At 38.0% G+C, this 20,747-nt stretch overlaps 1 protein-coding gene across 2 annotated transcripts in view; it reads right to left on the reverse strand.

Annotated features, from left to right (window-relative positions):
• CUL4A (cullin 4A) overlaps nt 1–20,747 on the reverse strand; it is a 60,340-nt gene that overhangs the window by 25,587 nt on the left and 14,006 nt on the right. Inside the window, exons 4-11 of one of the 2 annotated variants that reach the window (XM_090021900.1) lie at nt 20,645–20,713; nt 18,292–18,365; nt 13,618–13,780; nt 10,328–10,417; nt 8,564–8,646; nt 7,253–7,320; nt 3,228–3,346; nt 630–822 (exon numbers count right to left, since the gene is read on the reverse strand). In XM_090021900.1, coding sequence (XP_089878026.1) covers nt 630–822; nt 3,228–3,346; nt 7,253–7,320; nt 8,564–8,646; nt 10,328–10,417; nt 13,618–13,780; nt 18,292–18,365; nt 20,645–20,713 — 859 coding nt within the window. The remainder of the gene's footprint in view (nt 1–629; nt 823–3,227; nt 3,347–7,252; nt 7,321–8,563; nt 8,647–10,327; nt 10,418–13,617; nt 13,781–18,291; nt 18,366–20,644; nt 20,714–20,747) is intronic. The other variant, XM_090021908.1, reaches the window with a different exon arrangement.

Consider the following 20,747-nt stretch of genomic DNA (forward strand, 5'->3'; position numbering starts at 1 on the left):
TTTCAAGTACATTAATAGATACTAAATGATTACGGCTTTCCTCGTCCTAATTTCTGAGGTCCTTAACAACTGTCTTCTATATAAAGATAGTCTCCCTATAATGTAATGCTTTTATAATTACTGGTCTCCAAACTTCAGCCCTGAAGTGAGATGGGGAGGTACTACTTCCTTTGAAGGGATGTTGGTCTTATTGCCAATCTGGGCTGCCACTCTATGTAGCAAATGGAGAATTTATTAACAATATAAGCCTCATCCATAAAGCATCTAGACTGTTCTCAAGAAACAGTTATAATTCTTTTTGTACTAGCTATTCCATTCCTTTAGCTACTTCCTCCACTTCTGGAAAGTAGCCATGTGGTTTTCTAAGCAATTGTTAGCACCACTCGCAATGTAATAAGCAGGATGCAGGAGTTGACAGGCTTCTTCAGGAGAATGAACATACACCTGACACAACACACCCAGACTTTTTCCTGGATCCTGTGACACATCCAGATTAGCCTGGTATCCCAAAACCAAGCCTTGTAATAGGCTAAGTACTGCACTGCTATTACACTAGCATACCCAGTAACTTTATCTTACCATACTTTCTATAGGTCTTAGAAATATTTTACAGAAAAATATTTTTGTACCTATCAATTCTGCAGGCTTATTTGGTCTCTTGTTGATAAATGTTTCAAAGGATTCCTTCATCAAGTTTATAAATTTTTCATTTTTCTGAAAGCACACTTCTATGATATGGTCCACTTTATCCTTAAAATCTAGTAGCTCTTGCACCATATCCTTGTCCTTTTCAGGATTAACCACTATTGTTGTCCCAAAATTCTGTAAAAACAAACACTTTTGATAATCAAATACTTTAGTGCTACCTATCTCCCCCAACAGACACGCACATCTTTACAAAAGTTCTCAATTAGAAAAATAAATATCATAGAGCTGCTTGATAACTGAAATCGTAAGAAAGTTTTCAAAAATGATGAGATGCATTGAAATTTAAAATAAAACCTGGACACACATTCATGGATTTCAAACAGTAGTGTTTAAAATTTACATTAAAACACAAACTAAAAAAAAATTACATAGTAGACATGGATTGTATGACACACGCACTTACAGTTAAATACAGAGCTACATGACCATGTAAAAGAAATTATGTGGAAAGTGTTGCAAGAATGTTCAGTCTAATGGACAAATCTGCATGACCTTTTAAAAATCCATGGAACTTCTACTTATTGGCAGAAATAGCCAGTTATGATTTAGCTGTTTCTGATTGATCCAAGCTTCCTACGTGTCAATGAAAACTACAAAAGTGGGAAAAAAAAGTTGTCACCAAGTTTTAAAAAGCTGCTGCTTTGCAGGGACAGAATTCTCACTTTATCTTCTTTTAATCCCATCTTGTTTCTGCTTTGCCTATATGTCCAATTGAGTTATAATACCACTGTCTACCAAATCAGTCCATATGACAATATTTTGACTGATTGCATTTAAAAAGTAGCAACATTAGTATCTGGCTTCTGTCACAAGTATAGAGACAAGTATAGTTTCTCAAGTAAAAACAAGGGTTATCTGCATAGTGGCAGGAGAAAGACAGATCATTTCTCCAATAACTGCGGCTAAGGTATTTAGCAGTGACAAGAGAATAAACAAAAAAAAGGCAAAACAACTCAGACTTTGCCCTTACTACTACATTATTCATAGTAGTACTTCATTGACAGCCCTTCATGCACTGCACGCTACTTCCCCTGCCCCCCAACAATCTCCCTGGCTTGGTTACAGCTACTTCTCTCTCATACTTGCATGGGTCCTCCTATTACTGTGGAATCTTGGACACCTCACAGTCCTTCACGTCTTACCCTCACACTCACATTTATTTATTTATGCTAGGGAAGTGGGACTAGTCCATTTTATGGGTGAACTATGGTACAGAGAGACTAAGCAACTTGCTTAAATCAGATAGTCAGTCTATGGTAGACTATGGACCTGAACTCAGACACCTTGATTTTCCTTTAGCACATCCCCTATCCCCAAGACTCCTTTTGACTCCCTCTGCCCTAATACTCCTCAAGGGGCTAGTCCTTCTCCCTCTACAAACATTCACTCGATCTTCTAACCACAGGACTTATTTCCTCCTGGTGCAAGTATTCAGGGTCATCAGGGACCTTATCTATATAGAAATCTTCCACACTATTCAATCTTTCCCCCATCTGGGAAGAGACTGTAGAGTGGTTACAACCAGTAATGATGTAAGTTTAGTTTCTAAAATGCTAGGTTTCTGATCTGTCTTTCCACATACTGACTCACAAGATAAGACATATGAGTTCCAAGAGTTTCAATGCAACATCTTCCCATCATACACCCAACCTCCAGTTTAAAGCTACAATGTAAAAGGTCTACAAAGAAGGCTGGACAGGAGATTTTTTTAAACTGTAAAAACAATTCTACTAAGCAAGGCTAATATGCAATCACAGTTAATTATAGAACTGAGCTACTGAATTCAAGATAAAGTTGTGCTTTCATATCTCTTGTATAAAACTTTATTGCTAGCAGCTTCTAAGAGAAGTAGCTGGTAAGCTCTTTGGGAAATATACCTTGTTTGGGCTATATATTTGTCGAGTGCCTGGCAAAATGGAACCAATAGCTCATTTTACTTGGTTTTATTTTTTTTAAAATAACTCATTTAATTTTTCAGAACAACAGGGTAAGAATCTAGTCTGTTGACTGCTGCTTTCTATATCAGTTAAACAAAGCACAACATGATCTGCATTAAACACTGCTGAAGGATGTACCAACTACATACTGATATTTCACTGGTTTTGTACAAATGTGACTGGTGTATATGACAAAGTTAGGCTGAAGCCTAACTTTAAGCAAATAGTTGTATATTTTGCACAAAACTTAGCTAACTTAATAGCTCAGCATTTTCTAACATCCCATGTAGCTCTATTTTTTTTCAAAATAAACTTTCATTTTCAGTTCTGAAAAGAAAATATTTCCTAAATATGAACGTCAGATCAAAATGTATGTGCTGTAGTTTTTCATCACATGAGCTTTCAGGATACTGCTCAGCAAAATGAGTGCACTGACAAACCGAAACACCCACAGACCTGTTTAAAATAGTTTTGATGAACACAGCTGAGTGTTTTATTGCTCCTGCCTACTTGTTCACTCAAACACTCATTCTACTGAAGACATCATAAATGAGACCACTGAGAGGCACTATTTTGTAATACCTTGATGTATTCACTCCAGTGTTGCAGCAGGATCTGCTGCCCACCTTTTACCCGGCTGAACAGCTGATATGTCTGTGTAAGTTCTGATATTCTGTTTTCATCAAGCAGGTTATCAAGCCCTAAAAAACCAGAACAACAAATAGATTTTATTTGCATAGTAAGAATGAAATTAAAGACACAATTAGAGGATCTATGAGCTCTATGAAATAATCAAAATTAACACATTATAGCCAATACACTAGACTTTCTTTTGTATACAACGGCTATGTTCAGCATTGATAAATGTCTATGTTTACACTAGCTGAAATGATTTGTGGCATATTTTTAAAAAGAGAAATTATTGTAAATTGAAGTACTTCCATTTTCTAACCATGTTCTGCCTACTACAGGCTTGCTGTGAAGTATTTTATTATTAATAATGACAGTTCTAGTAAAACTTTTCCATCTGTGGATCTAACAATTTTCTAAAGGAAGCCAGAATATTAAGTCAACTGAACCACCTAAGTTTTCAAGCAGTAAAAAAATATACACTGTGAAAGTTTCTTCTGTGGTTAGCCTTGTTTTTCTGTTAAGGATGTGTTATGAACAGAGAAAGTATCTGCTATAAAGTAGTATCGATACATACCATCACAAATTCTTTCCTAGAGTTCACCTCTACCTTTGTTAATACTCCCCATGACAACAATTTCAACATTGCAGATGCTACTTCATTCATAAATTGTATTATGTTAACATATTACAAATATTTCTACTTGCCAATTTGCTTTTGTCCAATTAAATTTCAAGATTCACAATTATTTTAAATTACTGCTAACTTGCATTTTCAGATTACCTGCTGAAAGCACAAAGCATCCTAATCTTACCAATACTGCCATTGTGTATTATACCTCATTCTGCTTATACTAAGGTGAGGAACATCCAAATAAGACAGAGGAAAACAATTCAAGGATGATGTCAGCCAAGTAAGCATAAGTGAAACTGGCTCTCAGTCTTTACTGTTTCTTCCACCCTCTCAAATACCCAGAGAAATACAGAGTATCCAGGTAACTAAAAAAAGGTAAATTATGGTCTCTTGAAAATATATCAGTTGGGGTTTCCTTTGATGAGATATGAGAAATGAAGAAAAGTACGCTCTGCCACATCACAACAGTTTCCAGTTAGTTCAAAGAGAACAAATGACTAAGCAGTATAAGAAAATCAGCTTCATACTCACCTGTTCACTTTCATTTAACAACATCGTTATAGTTTGCAGTGCTCTCTTCAATATTATTGTTTAAAAGTAAAGCGTTAAATACAAGGACAACATTCTTTTTCCTGGCCCAAGCAGTGGTGTCAAACATAAGGCCTAAAGGCTGAATCTGGCCTGTGGAACTGTTGCATCTGGCTCACTGGTAGTCTGGTGCCCTCAGCTCTGCACTGCCACATGCCCTGGGCACTGTTGACCAGCCAGAGCTCCATGCTGCTGTACAGAGGTATGGAGTTGGGGGCCAGTGACTACACCAATCCACATTCAGATGGCTGCATGGAACAGTGGCTGGTCGGTATTGCCTGAGGCCTGCAGCAGAGCAAAGCCAAAGGCAGGCAGTAGCATGCAGTCACATTCGGGCAGCACAGATGAGGGGGCGTGCAGTGGTAAAGAGCCTGGGGTGTGCATTGGCATGATACTCTCTGGCTGTACATGGCTCTGTGCTATTGCATACCGCCATCTCTGTACCACTGCCCAGCCATAGCTCTGTATCACCTTACAGCTCTGGCTCTTTACTGCCCAAATGAAGTTCCTTGCAGCTGCATGTCCCTTTCATATACCTGGACCAAGTCCATACTGGTGTGGATAGTCTATTGCAAGTTTGATAGGCGAAGGAAAGGTATGGGAGTTTCCTTTAGAACAAGAAGACTTCACACAACTTCTTGAAAGCATTGCGGTGGCCCTGGAATGATTTGTTATACTCGCAATGAAAACAACCAACATCTAGTCAGTGGCAGTTGTAAAAATACAAGAAGAAAAGTTTCTCATACATACCCTGCACTTGTAAGCTTTTTTTTTCCTTTATCAAACTGACTACATCACATGCCTTCTCCTAAGGAACAAAACCTACAAAAGGCAGTGTCTTCTTCTACTTGCACTGCACACTAGGATGTTATAAGTGGATTACAATGTGCTCCTAGATCAAATGAATGCAGAAAGTTATGTAAGTCAATAGATGTTAGACTTACTCAATTTAAGTGCAGATACAGAAAGTGAAAGCTGATCTAAAATATAACAATCTCAAAATATAAACATAAAAACTATATAATATACAAATCCATATGTTTATGGACAGTGAATCTATATTATGAATGCAGAAAGAGTTTATAATAAAACAAAAAACCCATATTTTTTCTGACCCAATTGTCTGCAACAAACACATCTGTGAAAGTTCATTAAGCAGTGCTTGCTTTAACAAGACAGGCTTGTAATTACATGGGTTCTGCTGATGTTTATCAACAAAATTATTAGTTATCCATACTGCTTTTGAAAAAGGCCAATGGATTGACTCTATTTATTCACTTAAATATGTTGAAGTTAAAAAGTAAAAAAAACTAGCACCTCGGGGAAGACAGAAAACTAAAGAATTATTTATCCTTAAAAGCAAAAAAAGAGTATGTAAAGAAATAAGATATAGTACAAGATTATTACACAAACCTGTCTAACAGCATCACACACTGACAGGGATTGGAATGACAGGAAAAGTGCTGGAAAGTAACTCATGTCAGGGGCATATTTTGACAGAAGTTTGGAGGCGGAAGCCTTCTGCACAGAGAACAAGACTGATACAGAAGGAACAGGTTCTGGAAATGCGTGTGGCAGCTGGTCACTTCCAGGTTAACTAACAGTTAGTAGTACTTAAAGGTCTAAATGAGAAAGCTGTTGAAATCTAAAGGAATTAGAGAGAGTGACAGAGAGAGAGAGAGAGGGGCAGACTAATCCCACAGAACCAAATCAGATAACTGGCCCTCAGACCAGGTAGAGAAGCAAAAAAAGTCAACATCAGACATTCTGAGAAAGGTATATCTGTATATCAGGGAAGCTAAGGAAAGAAAAAAAGGGGAGGAAGAAAGAGGAGAGGAGGGAAACAAGAAAACAAGAGGCATGATATCAGCTTCCCAGAAGATCCAGAACCTAAAAACTATCCAGAGCCACAGACAGAAAGGCTGTGAACAGAGCATTTATAAGATTTGGGAATATCAATCAAGCCCAGAAATCCAGCAGAACAAAGAAAAAGACTGTTCCTATAAACTTTTTTAATGCAAAAGGACATTGCAGGCATTGATGTCCCAACAAATCTAAGATTGCCAGAGATACACAACAAAGTATGGAAAATATATTTTGTATCACTTTAAACAGATATCCTCACTGGGATGTTGCTCTCTTTGATAGCATATAGTTGTTTAAATACATGACCACAAGTACATGGGAAACTGTCACCTGCGCTGTGTAATTATTATAATGCATGAAAACCTACTGCTTTAGGATAGCATTTTTCAACCCATGTAAAAGTGTTGAGAACAAACTTTAAAAATGGATTCTCCTTTAAAGGAGAAAAATGTGGGAACCCGTGGCTTTTCCCTTGCAGGCTGCCAGAATTCCAGCCTACAAGGAGCTGCTTAGGGCCCCCCATGTCTCACACAACCCCCACTGCCCAGGTCGGGACTGGCCATCAATGTTTACAAATTGGTCCTGTTACAAAAAAGGTTGAGAAGCACTGCTAGTCCCAGGACACATTAATTTAGGAGATTGCTAATTAAGAGATTTTATTATGAGAAAAATATATTTAACCAAACCCTCCATAAAACTAAAATGAAATACATGTGCATGTTTTCCTATATATAATCTGCTTGCCCAATTTTACTTGGCTTTCTTTTTGTGGCAGTTTTGGCTATGGCCTATGTTCTTTATTAAAAGGAACAGTTGTACAATCCACAATTATTCCAGACTCTGAGAATCTGTCATTAATGGTAGATTACAAGAGCCAAATAACAGATACCTTTTTGCAAAATAGCAGTTAAGTGTTCTCCTAGTAGTTGCTTCTCCACACAAGCAATTAGTGGTTTCCTATGTAGGGCAAAAAAGGTATATTAGAAATACTGTACGGCTCAAGCCAAATAACTTTCCTACCATTACATAGGTATGAATATTTCCATTTTCACAGGAAGAAGATGCCTATAACTGTGCAATCTGTATTTTAAATAAATCCAAACAGCACAAAATGTACGCTATTAAAAATGGAAATACACATTCAAGTATATTTTTTAAAAAAAACAAGATTGTGTAATTCTAAACAATTTCTTAGATGTTTTGAAGTTTGTACAGTTTCAAAAAGTACAATACTCTTTTTAAAAACACAAACGCTTCTAAAATGGCACTTCTGAACTAAACACTATACAAAATTGAACCTCATCCAAAATTTTAATCCAAAATTCATTATTTTCAACTTCAGAGGTACGCTTCTTAATGTAGAGAATAGGAAATCAATTATGTTTGAAAAGCAAGGTCTTGTTAGGTTAAACACGTTGTGTTAGCAGAGCTACTTGTCCCTTAACTTTCACAGAGGGCCAAAATATATTATATATGTAGAAAGAAATCACTGACACCAGGTTACTCTATATAAACTGAAAATATTTATGCATGGGCCTAATAGAACTACTCCTGTACACGAAATTGTATCAGCAGGAATAATTGTGGAATTAAATATTAATTATCCTGCAAGTAAGTATTCGTAGAACTAAGTCCTAGTGTTAAAATCTTGTGATGTGCAGCAACATATAATGCAAGCGAAAACATTTTATATGTCCTATAATAAAGGCTGTGAGGAATAAGTTTGTCATGTGAATTGAGAAAAGTTTATTTTAAAATCACCATTATAACAACCAGAAAATTAGAATATATAGGCTAGAAGACGGGTAAAAAGATGGACTGCTATTTTAAGTGAAAAACTTGAAAAACATTAACGAGAGATTCAATAGACAGACAATTCTCTGCCCTCCAGCAGTTTGAGCTACAATGTCATTATCAGTGTACAAATGTTGATTTTAACTATTCTGATAACTCATGTAATATATTAAATAACTAAAATATTTCAATAATTTCACTTTATACTGCTAAATAACTCAAAATGTCCTTCCCTCCTATATTTATCATCAAAAAATAAAAGACTTTAGAAAGCAAAATTTATGACGTGATGTCAGTTATCAGACACCATCAATATCATTTAGCTTTCTTTGCAAAAATGATACTGCTTTATGAACAGCTGGGAAGTTGGTTGACCTACAGTGAAAATAAGATAACTTGTACTCACTGTGTGCTGTGGTCTAAATAAGTTATAACTCTGTCACCTTCTTCTTCTAAACGCTTGCTAACATGGTGAAGATATTCTGGGACCTAGGAAGACAAATAATGACATGGCTCAATAACTAAAGAAATTAAGGATGACATTTTTATCATGATGATTATTGTAAACTGTATATTTAAGAGTGCTGATCTCACAATGATAAGACAATAAAGGAGATAGAATAATTCTAGAAGTCAATTGAGTGATATGCACTGTCAAAATTATCTGATACCGAGAGTAAAAGCAGCACACAGCATAAATGTTCATAAAATTATAAATATGTATATATTGGAATAAATTTAAAATTGTCACTATTTGGGCTGAAATGACATTGGGACTTATTTGACCTACACAATAGAAGTCTAAAATGAGGGCCATGTAGTCTTAAACGGCCAGCTACACAGACTAACTTGCAAGACACTATGGTACAGGCCCTGAGGGGGTTGTCATCATCATATCTGTTTCACATCAACTACAACAATTTCCACACCCTATCTGCCCCCATGCAGCAAAGGTGCACTTTTGACACAAGTGTGTCACTCAAGCCCCAAATAAACAGTTTAAACCATGCATACATATATTTGCAGAGTAGTGGCTCAGTCCTTTAGTTTTCTTCGTACCTTCCATCAGGTATAGAAAAATCAGTAAGAGCCCTGTTTTCAAATTCCATAATTCTCAGACCAGTTTCTCCCACCCAGAAGTTTTTGAAGATGAAGTCATCAAGAAACAGGGTGAAAAATGGCAACCTACACCACATTAAGGACACAGCATAGTTGTGGTGAGTCAGTTTTGATGCTGAAGTATTTTCTGCAGTCCCCATACTGACTCTCAAATATTTTATATTAATATCTTTTGTTATACAATTTAGGGCTCACTTACATGACTGTAACTTGACAAAAAAAAATACTGCCTTAGTCTATTGAGTAATTATACCTTTTTAAACATCAAACGACTTAATTCAGAATTCAGCACAGAGATAAGAATGATATTAAACACACTAATTTTATCAGTGAAGTAATACTGACTATATCATTTAAGTTTTTATTATTGTGATTTCTAGTGTTTGGTTTTATGCAGACAACATTTTTCCATGCTTCCTCCCTTCTAATTGCATGCTTAAAGGTATGTAATTGAACTGGGATCCAATTCTTGCCCCAGATACACCAAAGCAGCACTCACTGAAGTATTAAGAGGTTTATGGGCATATCTGAAGGCAGAACTAGGTCCCACTGTTCTTTAACATTAACATCTCTCTTATCTTCTTATGCACGACAATGATTTGACATAACAAATTCAGTTCTTCCCACAGCACTTTAAATAACATGAAAGTGCTCATTTACATAGTAGGCAAGGTTCTTTGAGTAGATGTGGGAGGAGGGGAAGCCAAAGGTGAGTAAGGGAGACTATACAGACTCCACTTTGCCCCCACCCTGCTTTCTTCCCCCCTCCCTTCCCTGCTCTACCTTTTGCTTACATAATTTCTACCTATTTACATTCTCACTGACATCCTGTCATACTTTTAGCTTCTCTCATTCCTTGGAGTCTCAGAACAGCAGAGGCTTCCTATGCCTGAAGAAGGGTGATTGTGCCCAAAAGCCTGCTAAGAACTTTTTTTCCAGCTACTCAGTCTAATAAAAGATATCACATCTACCCAAAGAACCATGCCTGCCTATTTCCTTAGACCAACATAGCTGCCACCAAAAACCTAGCATTTACAAAGTATGTGTTTACCTCTCTTTCTTGCATTAACCGTTGGCCCTCTGCAGCATATAAACAATTTGTCTCTTCCAAAAACTTTTGTTCAAATGACTCCTTGTAAACCTATGCAAGGAATAAATCACAAATGTAGTTATTCAGAAAGCTCATCGGTTGCCATGATGAACAAATAAAATATGTGATACTTTCAATGATTCTGCCAGATTAACCCCTCTGGACCATAACATTCTTTATTTATTCTCTTAACAGGCACAGAATGAGCAAGAGCAATACAAGCTTCTCTACTGCACCAGTATTGTGTTTTGATCATGGATTTGTTGTCTAATTCTTTTAAAATCAATCAGCTCACTTGCCAATATAATAGCACAGTAATGGAACCCTAATTCAGGTTAGTTCAAACCTCCTGCCACCAGTCCTGTAGCAAAGGTAACTGCTACAAATGAGGACAACTTCAGCACATAAACAGGCAATCCTCTTCAGTCAAATGCTTGAACTGGTCAGGAGCATGTTAAGAAAAATATTTTTCATCCGAGAAATCTAGTGATCAGTCAGGCTGATCACAATGACAAGGTGAGGTATGGCAGGAAAGGTGGACTTTCCTTTTCCTCTTCCCTGGAAGCAATTCCTATTGTTGAATGAGAAAGGGTTCAAGAAGGGCAACAAGCTAGTCCTCAACTATGGAATTCACTGCCTAACAAAAGCATATGAGCAGGAGTCTCGTTATGTTCAAACAAAATATAAACTTCTAAACTCATCTTTCATACAATAAGCAAGTACAACTGCTAGCATGAGTGAGAAACAACAATCACTGTATGTATTTACTGAATAATTTGTAAAACACTCAGTGTCTGGCATGAAAAAACCCCTACATTAGATTAAGATTCCTAATATAGAGGTTGAAGTACTGTTTCTGAAACAATCTGAGTCATATCTAAACACGTATTAGAAAAAGAATCTAAGAAAAGAATGATATCCAGCTTTGGTTAGTAGAGCAGATCACTAATCCTAAAACAAACAAACAAAAAACCAAAACCCTAGACTCTTTAAAAATGTGGCAAGTATGAAAAAGGTGATGTAGCAATAAAGACTAATAACAAAGAGAGCTCGGGGAGGGGGAGGAGGGAGGGAATGAACACACAACCTAGACCCATAGCTAGGGAATTCACTGAACATGATGTGATCCAAAGCAAGTAACTGACAGAAGCTTGTTTTATTCACTAGAAACTGAGACTAACAAGGGGATTATTTATTTTCCCCTTGATTATTTATTTTCAGACACAATACAGAGGATTATGAATGACAGTTAAGATGTTTAGCAAGAACTGTAAGAACTAGGTTGGGTTTTTACTACCTGCCTCTCCTCTTAGTCTTCTCTAGCATCTTATCTTTCCCCAGCCATGTTAAACACCAATTCAATTAAACTATGAAGACCAATGCTAAATGATTTACTAAAAGACTCAGTGACTTCAGCGGTGCCCCACACAGAGCACACAGCATGACTGGATGCTAACAGATGGATCACATTTACCCGAATCAAAAGTACAAAATTTATTTCAAGCTTGTTCTAATTAAATCCATTAAGTTACAGACAAACCACATTTAGTTAGAGATTGCTCAGAATTCGTGTCCTAATCTGTCCCTAGAGACTCTGCTAAGAAGCTGTTTAAATGTGGTGGTGGTTTTTATGTTACAGGCTCTTATCCATCAGGATCTAGACTAAGAGGAAATTCATTTTGCAAATGCCACACTTGATGTTAGGATAAGACAAGTGACTAATTAAGGCAAAAACAGAAAAATAATCTCCTCTAATGAGTACCAGGTTTAAAAACACCAACTTGAAGTCAGACCAGTAACTAGAAAACGTTGCAAGGTGCTGTTATGCTAAAAACCTCAAGCCTGGTAGTAAAGTCAACCTTCTCCCAGTCGGGGTGAAAACCCAGTACATGGAAGAGCAAGAAAAATTCTCATTGTGAACTTTGTCTCACCTGCAGCAATTTACAATGACAATTTAATGCAAGGATGCTGCCTGCCTATCATTTAAGAGGTACATCAAACTTCCGCTGACAATACAAAAACAAATGAATAAGAAATAAACAGGCCAGGACATATTCAAGTCAGTCTATAAAAAGGGTTTTAGAGATAGAAGAAGTAGACAAAATAGGTTGTTGCCTATGAAAGCTTATGTCTTTCCGAACTAGTTAGTCTCTAAGGGCACCTATACATGAGTGTGGAGGCTGCTCGGATGTACTGGAATTTGATTAATCGAGTCTGCTAGAGTGTGGCACTTGCTGTGCTCCAGCAGCCTCCTGGGTCTCGTGTATCAGTGTCCCCATGCTTAAAAACGGCAGTGAGGGTGCTTGAGCTAAAGCTTGTTGAATAAGTTTTAGTTCAAGCACCTCCATTGCCAGTTTTTAGTGTAGAAGTGCTAAGAGAGAAGACATGATGACTCTTTAATTAGAGCAGCTCTCAGAGCTACTCTATTTAAAGTGCCGCACCCCACACCACCCTCAGAGCAAATGTACAAGTGCCCTAAGATGCCACCCTGCCCTACCTTCATTTAGCTCTTGTTATGGAATTAATTTATGTCTTGTTAAGCTGTCAAATATGATTACACTGAAAAACAAATAGAATGAAGTAAGTCAATAGAATCCAATTTATTTTATTGAAAGCAAATCAAACATAGTAACTACTCCTACTCCTTAACGATTTTAATAGAGATTAAAATGGAGGTTTTCCTAGGATTTTTTTCAGGTAGTAGAGCCATGTACTTTTACCACCTAAAAGAGCCTTTCTATTTAAGTTTCCTCATAGTTATGTGGCAAGTCATTCAACTTGGTTCATAGCTAAACACAGTACTGCCATTGCTACATGACACATAACAAAGAGCCAGAAAACATACAGGCATGTTAATGCAGGCCACAGTACTTTACTGTACAGTATATTATTAGAAACTACTTCTGTGGATGGTGGATTCACATCTTTTATACAAGTCCTTTGAACTGGAACATCAGCATATTTACAGGTATGCAGAAAGAGACCTGCTGTGTTCTTGGTCTTGTTTTTTTAGTAGCATAATTCTCAACAGCAACTATAAAAAAGAATTATACTATAAAGCCTCACTGAACAATTTATGTAAAAATGTTCTAAACCCAATCATGATCTAAAAAAATATGGTTGCAGTTTGAAAGTGCATCTTTATTAGGAGGAAAAAGTTATTATTTCAGGACACAGAGGAATCAGGAAAGGTTCAAAATGCACCTCTGCATTTAGCTGCAGCTGGTATTTGTTAAGTCTGTCATACTTACTTGTAAATCAGACAGCATGCTCAACAAGCTTCGCAACAAACTTCTGTCGACAGCTTCACCATTTCGTTCTCGTTCAATCAGGAGGAGGATTCCATCAATGGTCTTGTTTTGAACTAATTTCTCACTAATAATGTGATTTCTAAAAAGTTCTAGCCCCATATCCCTGTACAAATATTGAAAAATTAATACATTCAAAAATATATAGTTTAATTGACATGACCCAAAGATACTGACATACTTTTAAAAGTTACATCTAAGTTTGAAAAAAATAATTGTGAAACTTTTATTAACCTTTCCTGAAAATGAAATGTAAATGTAATGTTGTGCAGGAGTCAAATAATTTACAACCTGTTGAACAGTTTATATAAATTCTTTAGCACTGGTGTCCTGAACTGTAAAAAGGCAAAAGGTACTTATTTGGAGGTTATTAAGAATATTACTACAAATTAGATCAGGGATTGGCAATCGAAAGCCTGGGGGCCATGGAGTCACTGGAGCCAGCCTGCTGAGATGGGGCTCTGGTGGTTTTGGGTGGTAGGAGGCTTCTGAAGAAGCAGCAACAGCAGGCGGGTTCTGGCACCTGCCCACCCACCTCTGACCCAATGTGAAGCATTCCAGCATGCAGCTGAAAAAGGATGCCTAACACTGGCATAGCAAATTCAAACATTTTTAAATGAAAAAAAGCACATAAAATTAGATTGACTACTGTGACAATGTGGGAAGTTTATGTATGAATTCTTTTTGTGATTCTGAATTCTCTATATGGTTAGCCTTTATGATTATGTGTAATATATTCTCTGCAGATGGCAAGGGTGTGTAGGAATGTGATTCTTCCAGGAGACGGATCACAAATATCAAGAAAGTAGTAGTTAGCTGTATTAGTCTGAAGTCTGGCAGAAGGCAGGGCAGGATGGCACCTTGGAGACTATGATGTTCAGAGACCTGAACTTTTGCAGGCTACTTCTTCAAATGATATGAAGAGACTTACAGACAGCAGATACTAAATAGAAAAGAACAATGTCATTTGAATACAAAGGACAGGGAGAAGGGGAGGAGAAGAGAAAGTATTATTGTGAGAGGGGAACGTGGGTTGAAGAGATCAGAAAGGATAATGAGGGGTCTACCCACCTTGAGGAGACGGCCGGCTGATTTTGTGTGCAGATCATGGAGCCAGCTACCATTTTTGAGGGCTTATTGTGGTGACCCCCTGCACCGTGCCTCTCATTGGCTGAGGGGCCCCACCCCACCTTCATTGCCAACTGGTGGAGAGGGCTGTCCATCAAGTGGCCCTACCCCTCACTGTTGATTGGTGGAAAGGGGCAGCACCACATGACAGGCAGCCCTCTCAGCCAATTAGCAGCAAGAGGTAGAAACCATCTTGCCAGCAGTCCCCCTCCTCTCCCGTCCCTAGCAGGCCGCAGTGGCCAGGAGGACTGCTGGCTCCCACTGGAAGCCAGCATTTTATTTTTAGTAAGTTCCCCTCCCCACAGATTTCATGGAGATCACCTGATTTTGTGATTTCCATGAAATCCACAAAATCACAATTTGGGTAGATCCCTAGGGACAAACAAAGCAGCTAACCCACTAAGGGACACAAAGCTTGTAAAAGCTGGTCAGTGTAATGGAATAAGAACCCAGAGTCTCTGTTGAGACTATACATGGGTAGGCTGTAGCCTATGAAAATTCACACCTCTCTGAACAAGTTAGTCTGTAAGTTGCTGCCCTGCCCTGCCCAAAATCAGGTGACAAAAAAGCAGCTTAGGGTAGAAGAGAGGACAAAAGAGACCTTGTTGAGTACATGCCAGCAAAGCCAAAGGAAAATTACTGCAGAGGCCAGAAAGAGTATGGAGAAAATTGACTCAGAGAATAGCATGCAAGTGTTTTACCTAAAGTGTTTTATCTAATTCTAACTAAAGTAAAAATAATTATGATAGAAGTTTTGAAAAGCCCTTGTCTGTTTTAGCTTCAACTATCATGCATCCCTGGAGAGGTAAGCAGTAAACTAGAGTGCCCACAAGGCAGGAACCTGGGAAAATGTACACTGAAGCAACTGAAATGTCTGGAAGAGTCAATACTAATCTATCTCAGATTCCTGCTGTTGAAATTCAGGTTACAGCTCTCAGACATTCATGCCAGCAAGAAACTCTGTGTGCGCCTAGAAACCAAGACCCTAACTCTACTCAGACTCAAGAAAGCTTAAAAGAATTATTGTTCCAACATGAGGACTAAAACATGCCCATGTCCAGCTGGGAGACCAGGACTATTACAGCTATTAATTTACATATACTTTAGATCTCCAAACACACATGCACTGGCTTTCTTAACACAATTAAATCAAAGGTGATTTCACCAAAACAATATAGGCAGTAAGTTTTAGAGAGCTCATACAGAAACAGAAAAACCACAGGACACTTAAATATAAAAAGTCATTTCAACCCTTATAGCTGAAGCAAAAGCATACATGGTGGCAAGAAAGCACTGCAACCTTCAGTCTTCCACCCAGTTCTTCCAAACAGATGGCCTAAGTAAGGCCTTTACAACCTCTACTCCTCTTGCTGCCATCACAGGGAGGTGGGAATCCCACTGGCCTGTGAAGAGTGGAAAGCAGCAGGCTTGCTTGCCAGACTGTCATTTCCCTAGCAGCCTCACTGATGTCAGTCTGCATTCTGTGAACCTTCCCATCAGTCCACAGGAAAGAGGAAACTGATGAGTGCAGGAGTCAGATAATCACTATGGCACCAGGTAGGTACAGAAGGTTTTTTTCTGCGCCAGGACCAAACTTTGATTTGTCAAACTTCTGAACATTTGGTAAATAATAGGACTGTAAGAAAGTAGAAGTGGAAGGGATCTCAAAAGGCCATTTAGTCCAGCCCCCTGCTTAAGGCAGAATCATCCCCAGCTAAACCATCCCAGCCAAGTGTCTGTCTAACCTGCTTGAAAGTTTCCAAAGATGGAGATTCCACAACTTTTCCAGGTAACCTGTTTCAATACCTGACCACCCTCAAAATGAAGCTGATCTGACAGTAGGAGACTGGCATATAGCAAGGTGTCAAACTCATAGGGCTGCACAGGCTGGGCAAGTGACATGGGGCTGGCCCATGGGCTGGATCAAGCCCACGGTCTCCCTGGCCAACATTCTGGACCAGCCTGAGAGGGTGCCATGTGCACTGGATCAGGCATGCGGGCAGGGGAGTGAGGCCTGGTGGCAGCTTCCAGCTCTGCCATGGCCCCACGCTGTCACTGCCCCAAGATCCCGGCCCTGGATGCAGCTTGGGGAGCTGCGTGGGCAGGGTGTGCTGGTAGTGGGCAGGTGGGAAGCTACATCCAGAGCTGGGGCTGGGATGCCAGGGCAGGACAGAGCTGCGATCTGCTCCCTGAATGCCCCAGCCTGAGGAACCCACACTTGTCGCAGCATTGTGCGAGCAACAGATTGTGGCTCTGACCCAGCCCCAGCCTGAAGTGTCAACACTCCATAACTCCAGCCTCTCCCACCTGTCCTGCTCCTAAACACTACTGCCCAGGGTCCCATCCCACACAGGGAGTTTTGGTTGCGTTGGGGGGGGGAGGGAAGGGGGGAAAGTGCTGACTTAGCTTGCAACAGCTCACCAAAACGGCCTATGTGACTCTTGGGCCCAAATAATTGCCTACCCCTGTCTTAACTCTATCCTAGGCTGACACCATGGAGAGGTAAGTGAAGCAAAGAACATATCTTCAAAAAACAAAAAACAAAAACAAATTCCTCATCATTTAATCCTCTAAAAATCTTAAAGTGTCCTGAATTTTAAGATTATTACATAGTGGGTGTATCTGCACATGCAGTTAAGGCGAAACGATAAACTCCAGAGCACTCTGAGCTGGAGTGCAATGCTCCCGGACACAGCAGTGTTTACACATGCACCTGGGACAGCAGCACTTTGAACTGGGGTGGACTAGGCCCACATTAGCAGCAGGCTTGGGGAATCAGCCCCGAGTTCTGGGTGGGGGCGTTGGGCGGTGTTGGGGCTGACTGGGACACAACAGTGCTGAACGTGCAGAGCTGCATGGCTAGGTAGCAGGCAGGAGTCTGACCCCCAGCTGCCTGGGCTGACTGCATGCAATTTGTGCCCGATGTCACCATCTTCATGAGTGTTTGATTGCAGTTAAATTACTCCACCATAAGATAGTAGTCCCCCAACAGTACTATCTAATGGCATAGTTAATTAAATTACTGTGCCCTAATACTGGCATGTGTAGACAGTGATGCTTTACTGCAGAAATAATTAGTGAACTCCACAATAAAGTGCTAAAGTGCATGTGAAGATGCACCCAGTTACCAAAACACAAAGTTAACATTGTTTGGGTGCTGTAACTGAGGAATTTCATTATCTTAACAGGTTTCGGTTTCTTTTACGCCTAGCTTTAACTCCAAATTTCCTGACTTTATAATATCTATTTTGTAGGAGTATTATAATATTCCTTAATTTTACCAGGCATTATTGATGTTTTTGCTTACAGAATGGTCCCAGGCAAAAAGTACACATGCACACTGATCAGTTGTACATATAACCCCATACATTTACAGGGAATGTTACTGAAATAAGATGTGCTATATATAACAAAGGTAATAATCTGAAAAAATGCTTAAAATTTTAAACTACATATTAAATTTAAAAAGGTACTTATATAAATACCTACCATATAGAAGGAAGCATTGAATTCTGAAGTACATATGTACGATCCAAAAATAAGAAAATACTTCTAATCATGATCTGGAAATAAAAGGTAGTGATTGAACCAATTTGGTTTTTTATCTGTTTGCAGCACACAGGATTGTATTTTATATTATTAGGAGTTGTGGTAATGAATCAACTTGTAAACTGTACTTTTATCATTATGATTTTTCATATATTTAACCAGGTGATTTTTATGAAGGCCTATTACAAGTTTTCAAACAATTTTGATGCCCATAGTGGCTAAGTACCAATTATATTGCTAGAAAGCCTGTATTCAATTAACGTACTAAAAAAAAAAAATCAAAAGCTATTAAAATGGTATAAGATCTTGTATTATTGCTATATCCACCAAGCCCCCAAAGCAGTGCAACCATTAAGTTTTCAACCTACATTCTTAAGTGGCAAACTATAAATAGTATTTGTTTAGTTTAATTTTTTTCCAAACACACAATTTTTATGGTGAGGACTGAATGACAATGCAATGAACCCCTTTTACTACGAAAATCAGTCCCTGACATAATAATAAGAAAATAGGGATAAGTTTATAAAATCTCTAACACCCATTATCTTCCAGAACTCACACACTTACAAAGATTAGTATTTTCAGTTAACTGGACACTTTCTCTTCCTATTGGTCCAGTAAAAATTTCTCTCCATGTCTCAGAGCAAGTTAAATATGAAAAATAAGCTCCCACTTTGTTTCCACACTAGAAAATGACTTAGTAGTAGTTAAGATAACTAGACAATGCAAGGCTGCATTTTGTTGGAACAGAGAAAAAGTCCTTCAGTACTGTCATATTATTTTCTCTGTGGTTTCTTATAAACTCAGACAGGTTTTTCTGAAACATGTTCTATTGGAAAATGTGCTTAGTCTGACTAACTATAGTTAATCTAACCTGACTTTTCCACAGACAAGCATCTATTTCTATTTCAATGAAATACTGACTTTCTTTTCAGAACATTTTAAATTATTTTTGGTCATCCAGCCTTCCTTACTGTATAACATTATACCAGGTAGAAAAAGGTAACTAAGTGGTTTCCTCCTCTCACACTTCCTATGACACTGGAGGAAGAAAATGTAAGAAAAGAGAAAGGAAAATATATCCTGAAAATCTAAAAAATGAAAATGGATAATCCAAATATTTTAAATGTTCATAAAACAGACCAAAATAACATTACATTAAAACACTTCTCATTTCAAAATAGTATCTAAGCCAAGTGAAAAGTCTCTTGTTTTGTTGTCAAAATTCCTATAGAAAAATCTTTGAAAGGATTTTTTTTCTATAACATTTTGCATTGCAAGGAGGGAAACACAGTTTTTCCAACTGGTTCTTGCTGCTTAATGTATTAACTACCTAGCTGATATCTCTGCAAGGTACTGTTATCTTCTCTTCCAAAGATTAGAAATGACAGTTTAAAAATATGAAGTTATTTCCTGATTTATATCTTCTGCCTTGAAGCCCCACTATATTTTTGCCAGTAATCAAAACTAATGTAAGGGAAGTTATCCATCTTTAGATTAAAGAAATTGAGAGTTTAAAGTTATTTCTGTTTCTTTTAATGTTAAATGTTAGGTTAATGTGTTTAGGAAGCAACCAAGAACTGCAGAATGTCACTTAAACAACTCAGACATACCCTGAAAGAAAATGATAGGGAAAAGAAGAGTGTACACAATTTTCTGTTTTTGTTCTTAAGAACATTCAGGGCTGAAGGGCTATGACATCTTCTGCACTTCTAATTTTTCCAAGGGGGATATTTCCTGCTTAGTCACTAAGGAATGAAGTATTATTTTAATCCTTAACTTTTACTGTAAATAAGTTATTCTAATTTCCCACTCCTCTCAGCTATAAAAAGTATCTAAAGTGTACTGCAAGGGTAAAAGCTATTGAAAAGCAAGGAGGGGGAGAAAACAAATGCAGGGAAAGGCAGATTGGCAGAGGTGGATAGTGAAGGAAAAAAATCAGTCAAGTTTAACCCTCATACAAGGTTAACTCAACTAAAACCTGTGTGTTTTTTTAAATTACTCAAAATCAAAAACAGAAAATAAAACACATTCTTATTACTTATTGCCTTCAATCATAAAATACAGTTAAGTACACATTTTGAGTAGTGTTCCAACTGTTTGCCATTATGAGACAATACATGGCTGCAACAATCAAAAAGGCCAACCAAGCAGCCACACAGCATCTCCAGACAGGCTCTTTGCAAATACTACAAAAAATGTGACAATACTTTGAAAAAGCCACAACCAAATGTTACCAGATTTTCCCCCTATGAGCCAAGAATCTGTATTATGAACTGAGTATTCAACTTACCATTTGTCTGCAATGATCTTGCCAGCATTTATCTATCTTCTTTAAAAATAAAAGACTGTCCAGAAAATCTGTGCAGCGCTTGTTAAGGAAAATCAGATTGTCA

This window comes from Crocodylus siamensis, chromosome 1 (genome assembly GCF_052110815.1).
Source record: "Crocodylus siamensis isolate JL-2025a chromosome 1, ASM5211081v1, whole genome shotgun sequence".
NCBI classification, from domain to species: Eukaryota; Metazoa; Chordata; order Crocodylia; family Crocodylidae; genus Crocodylus; species Crocodylus siamensis.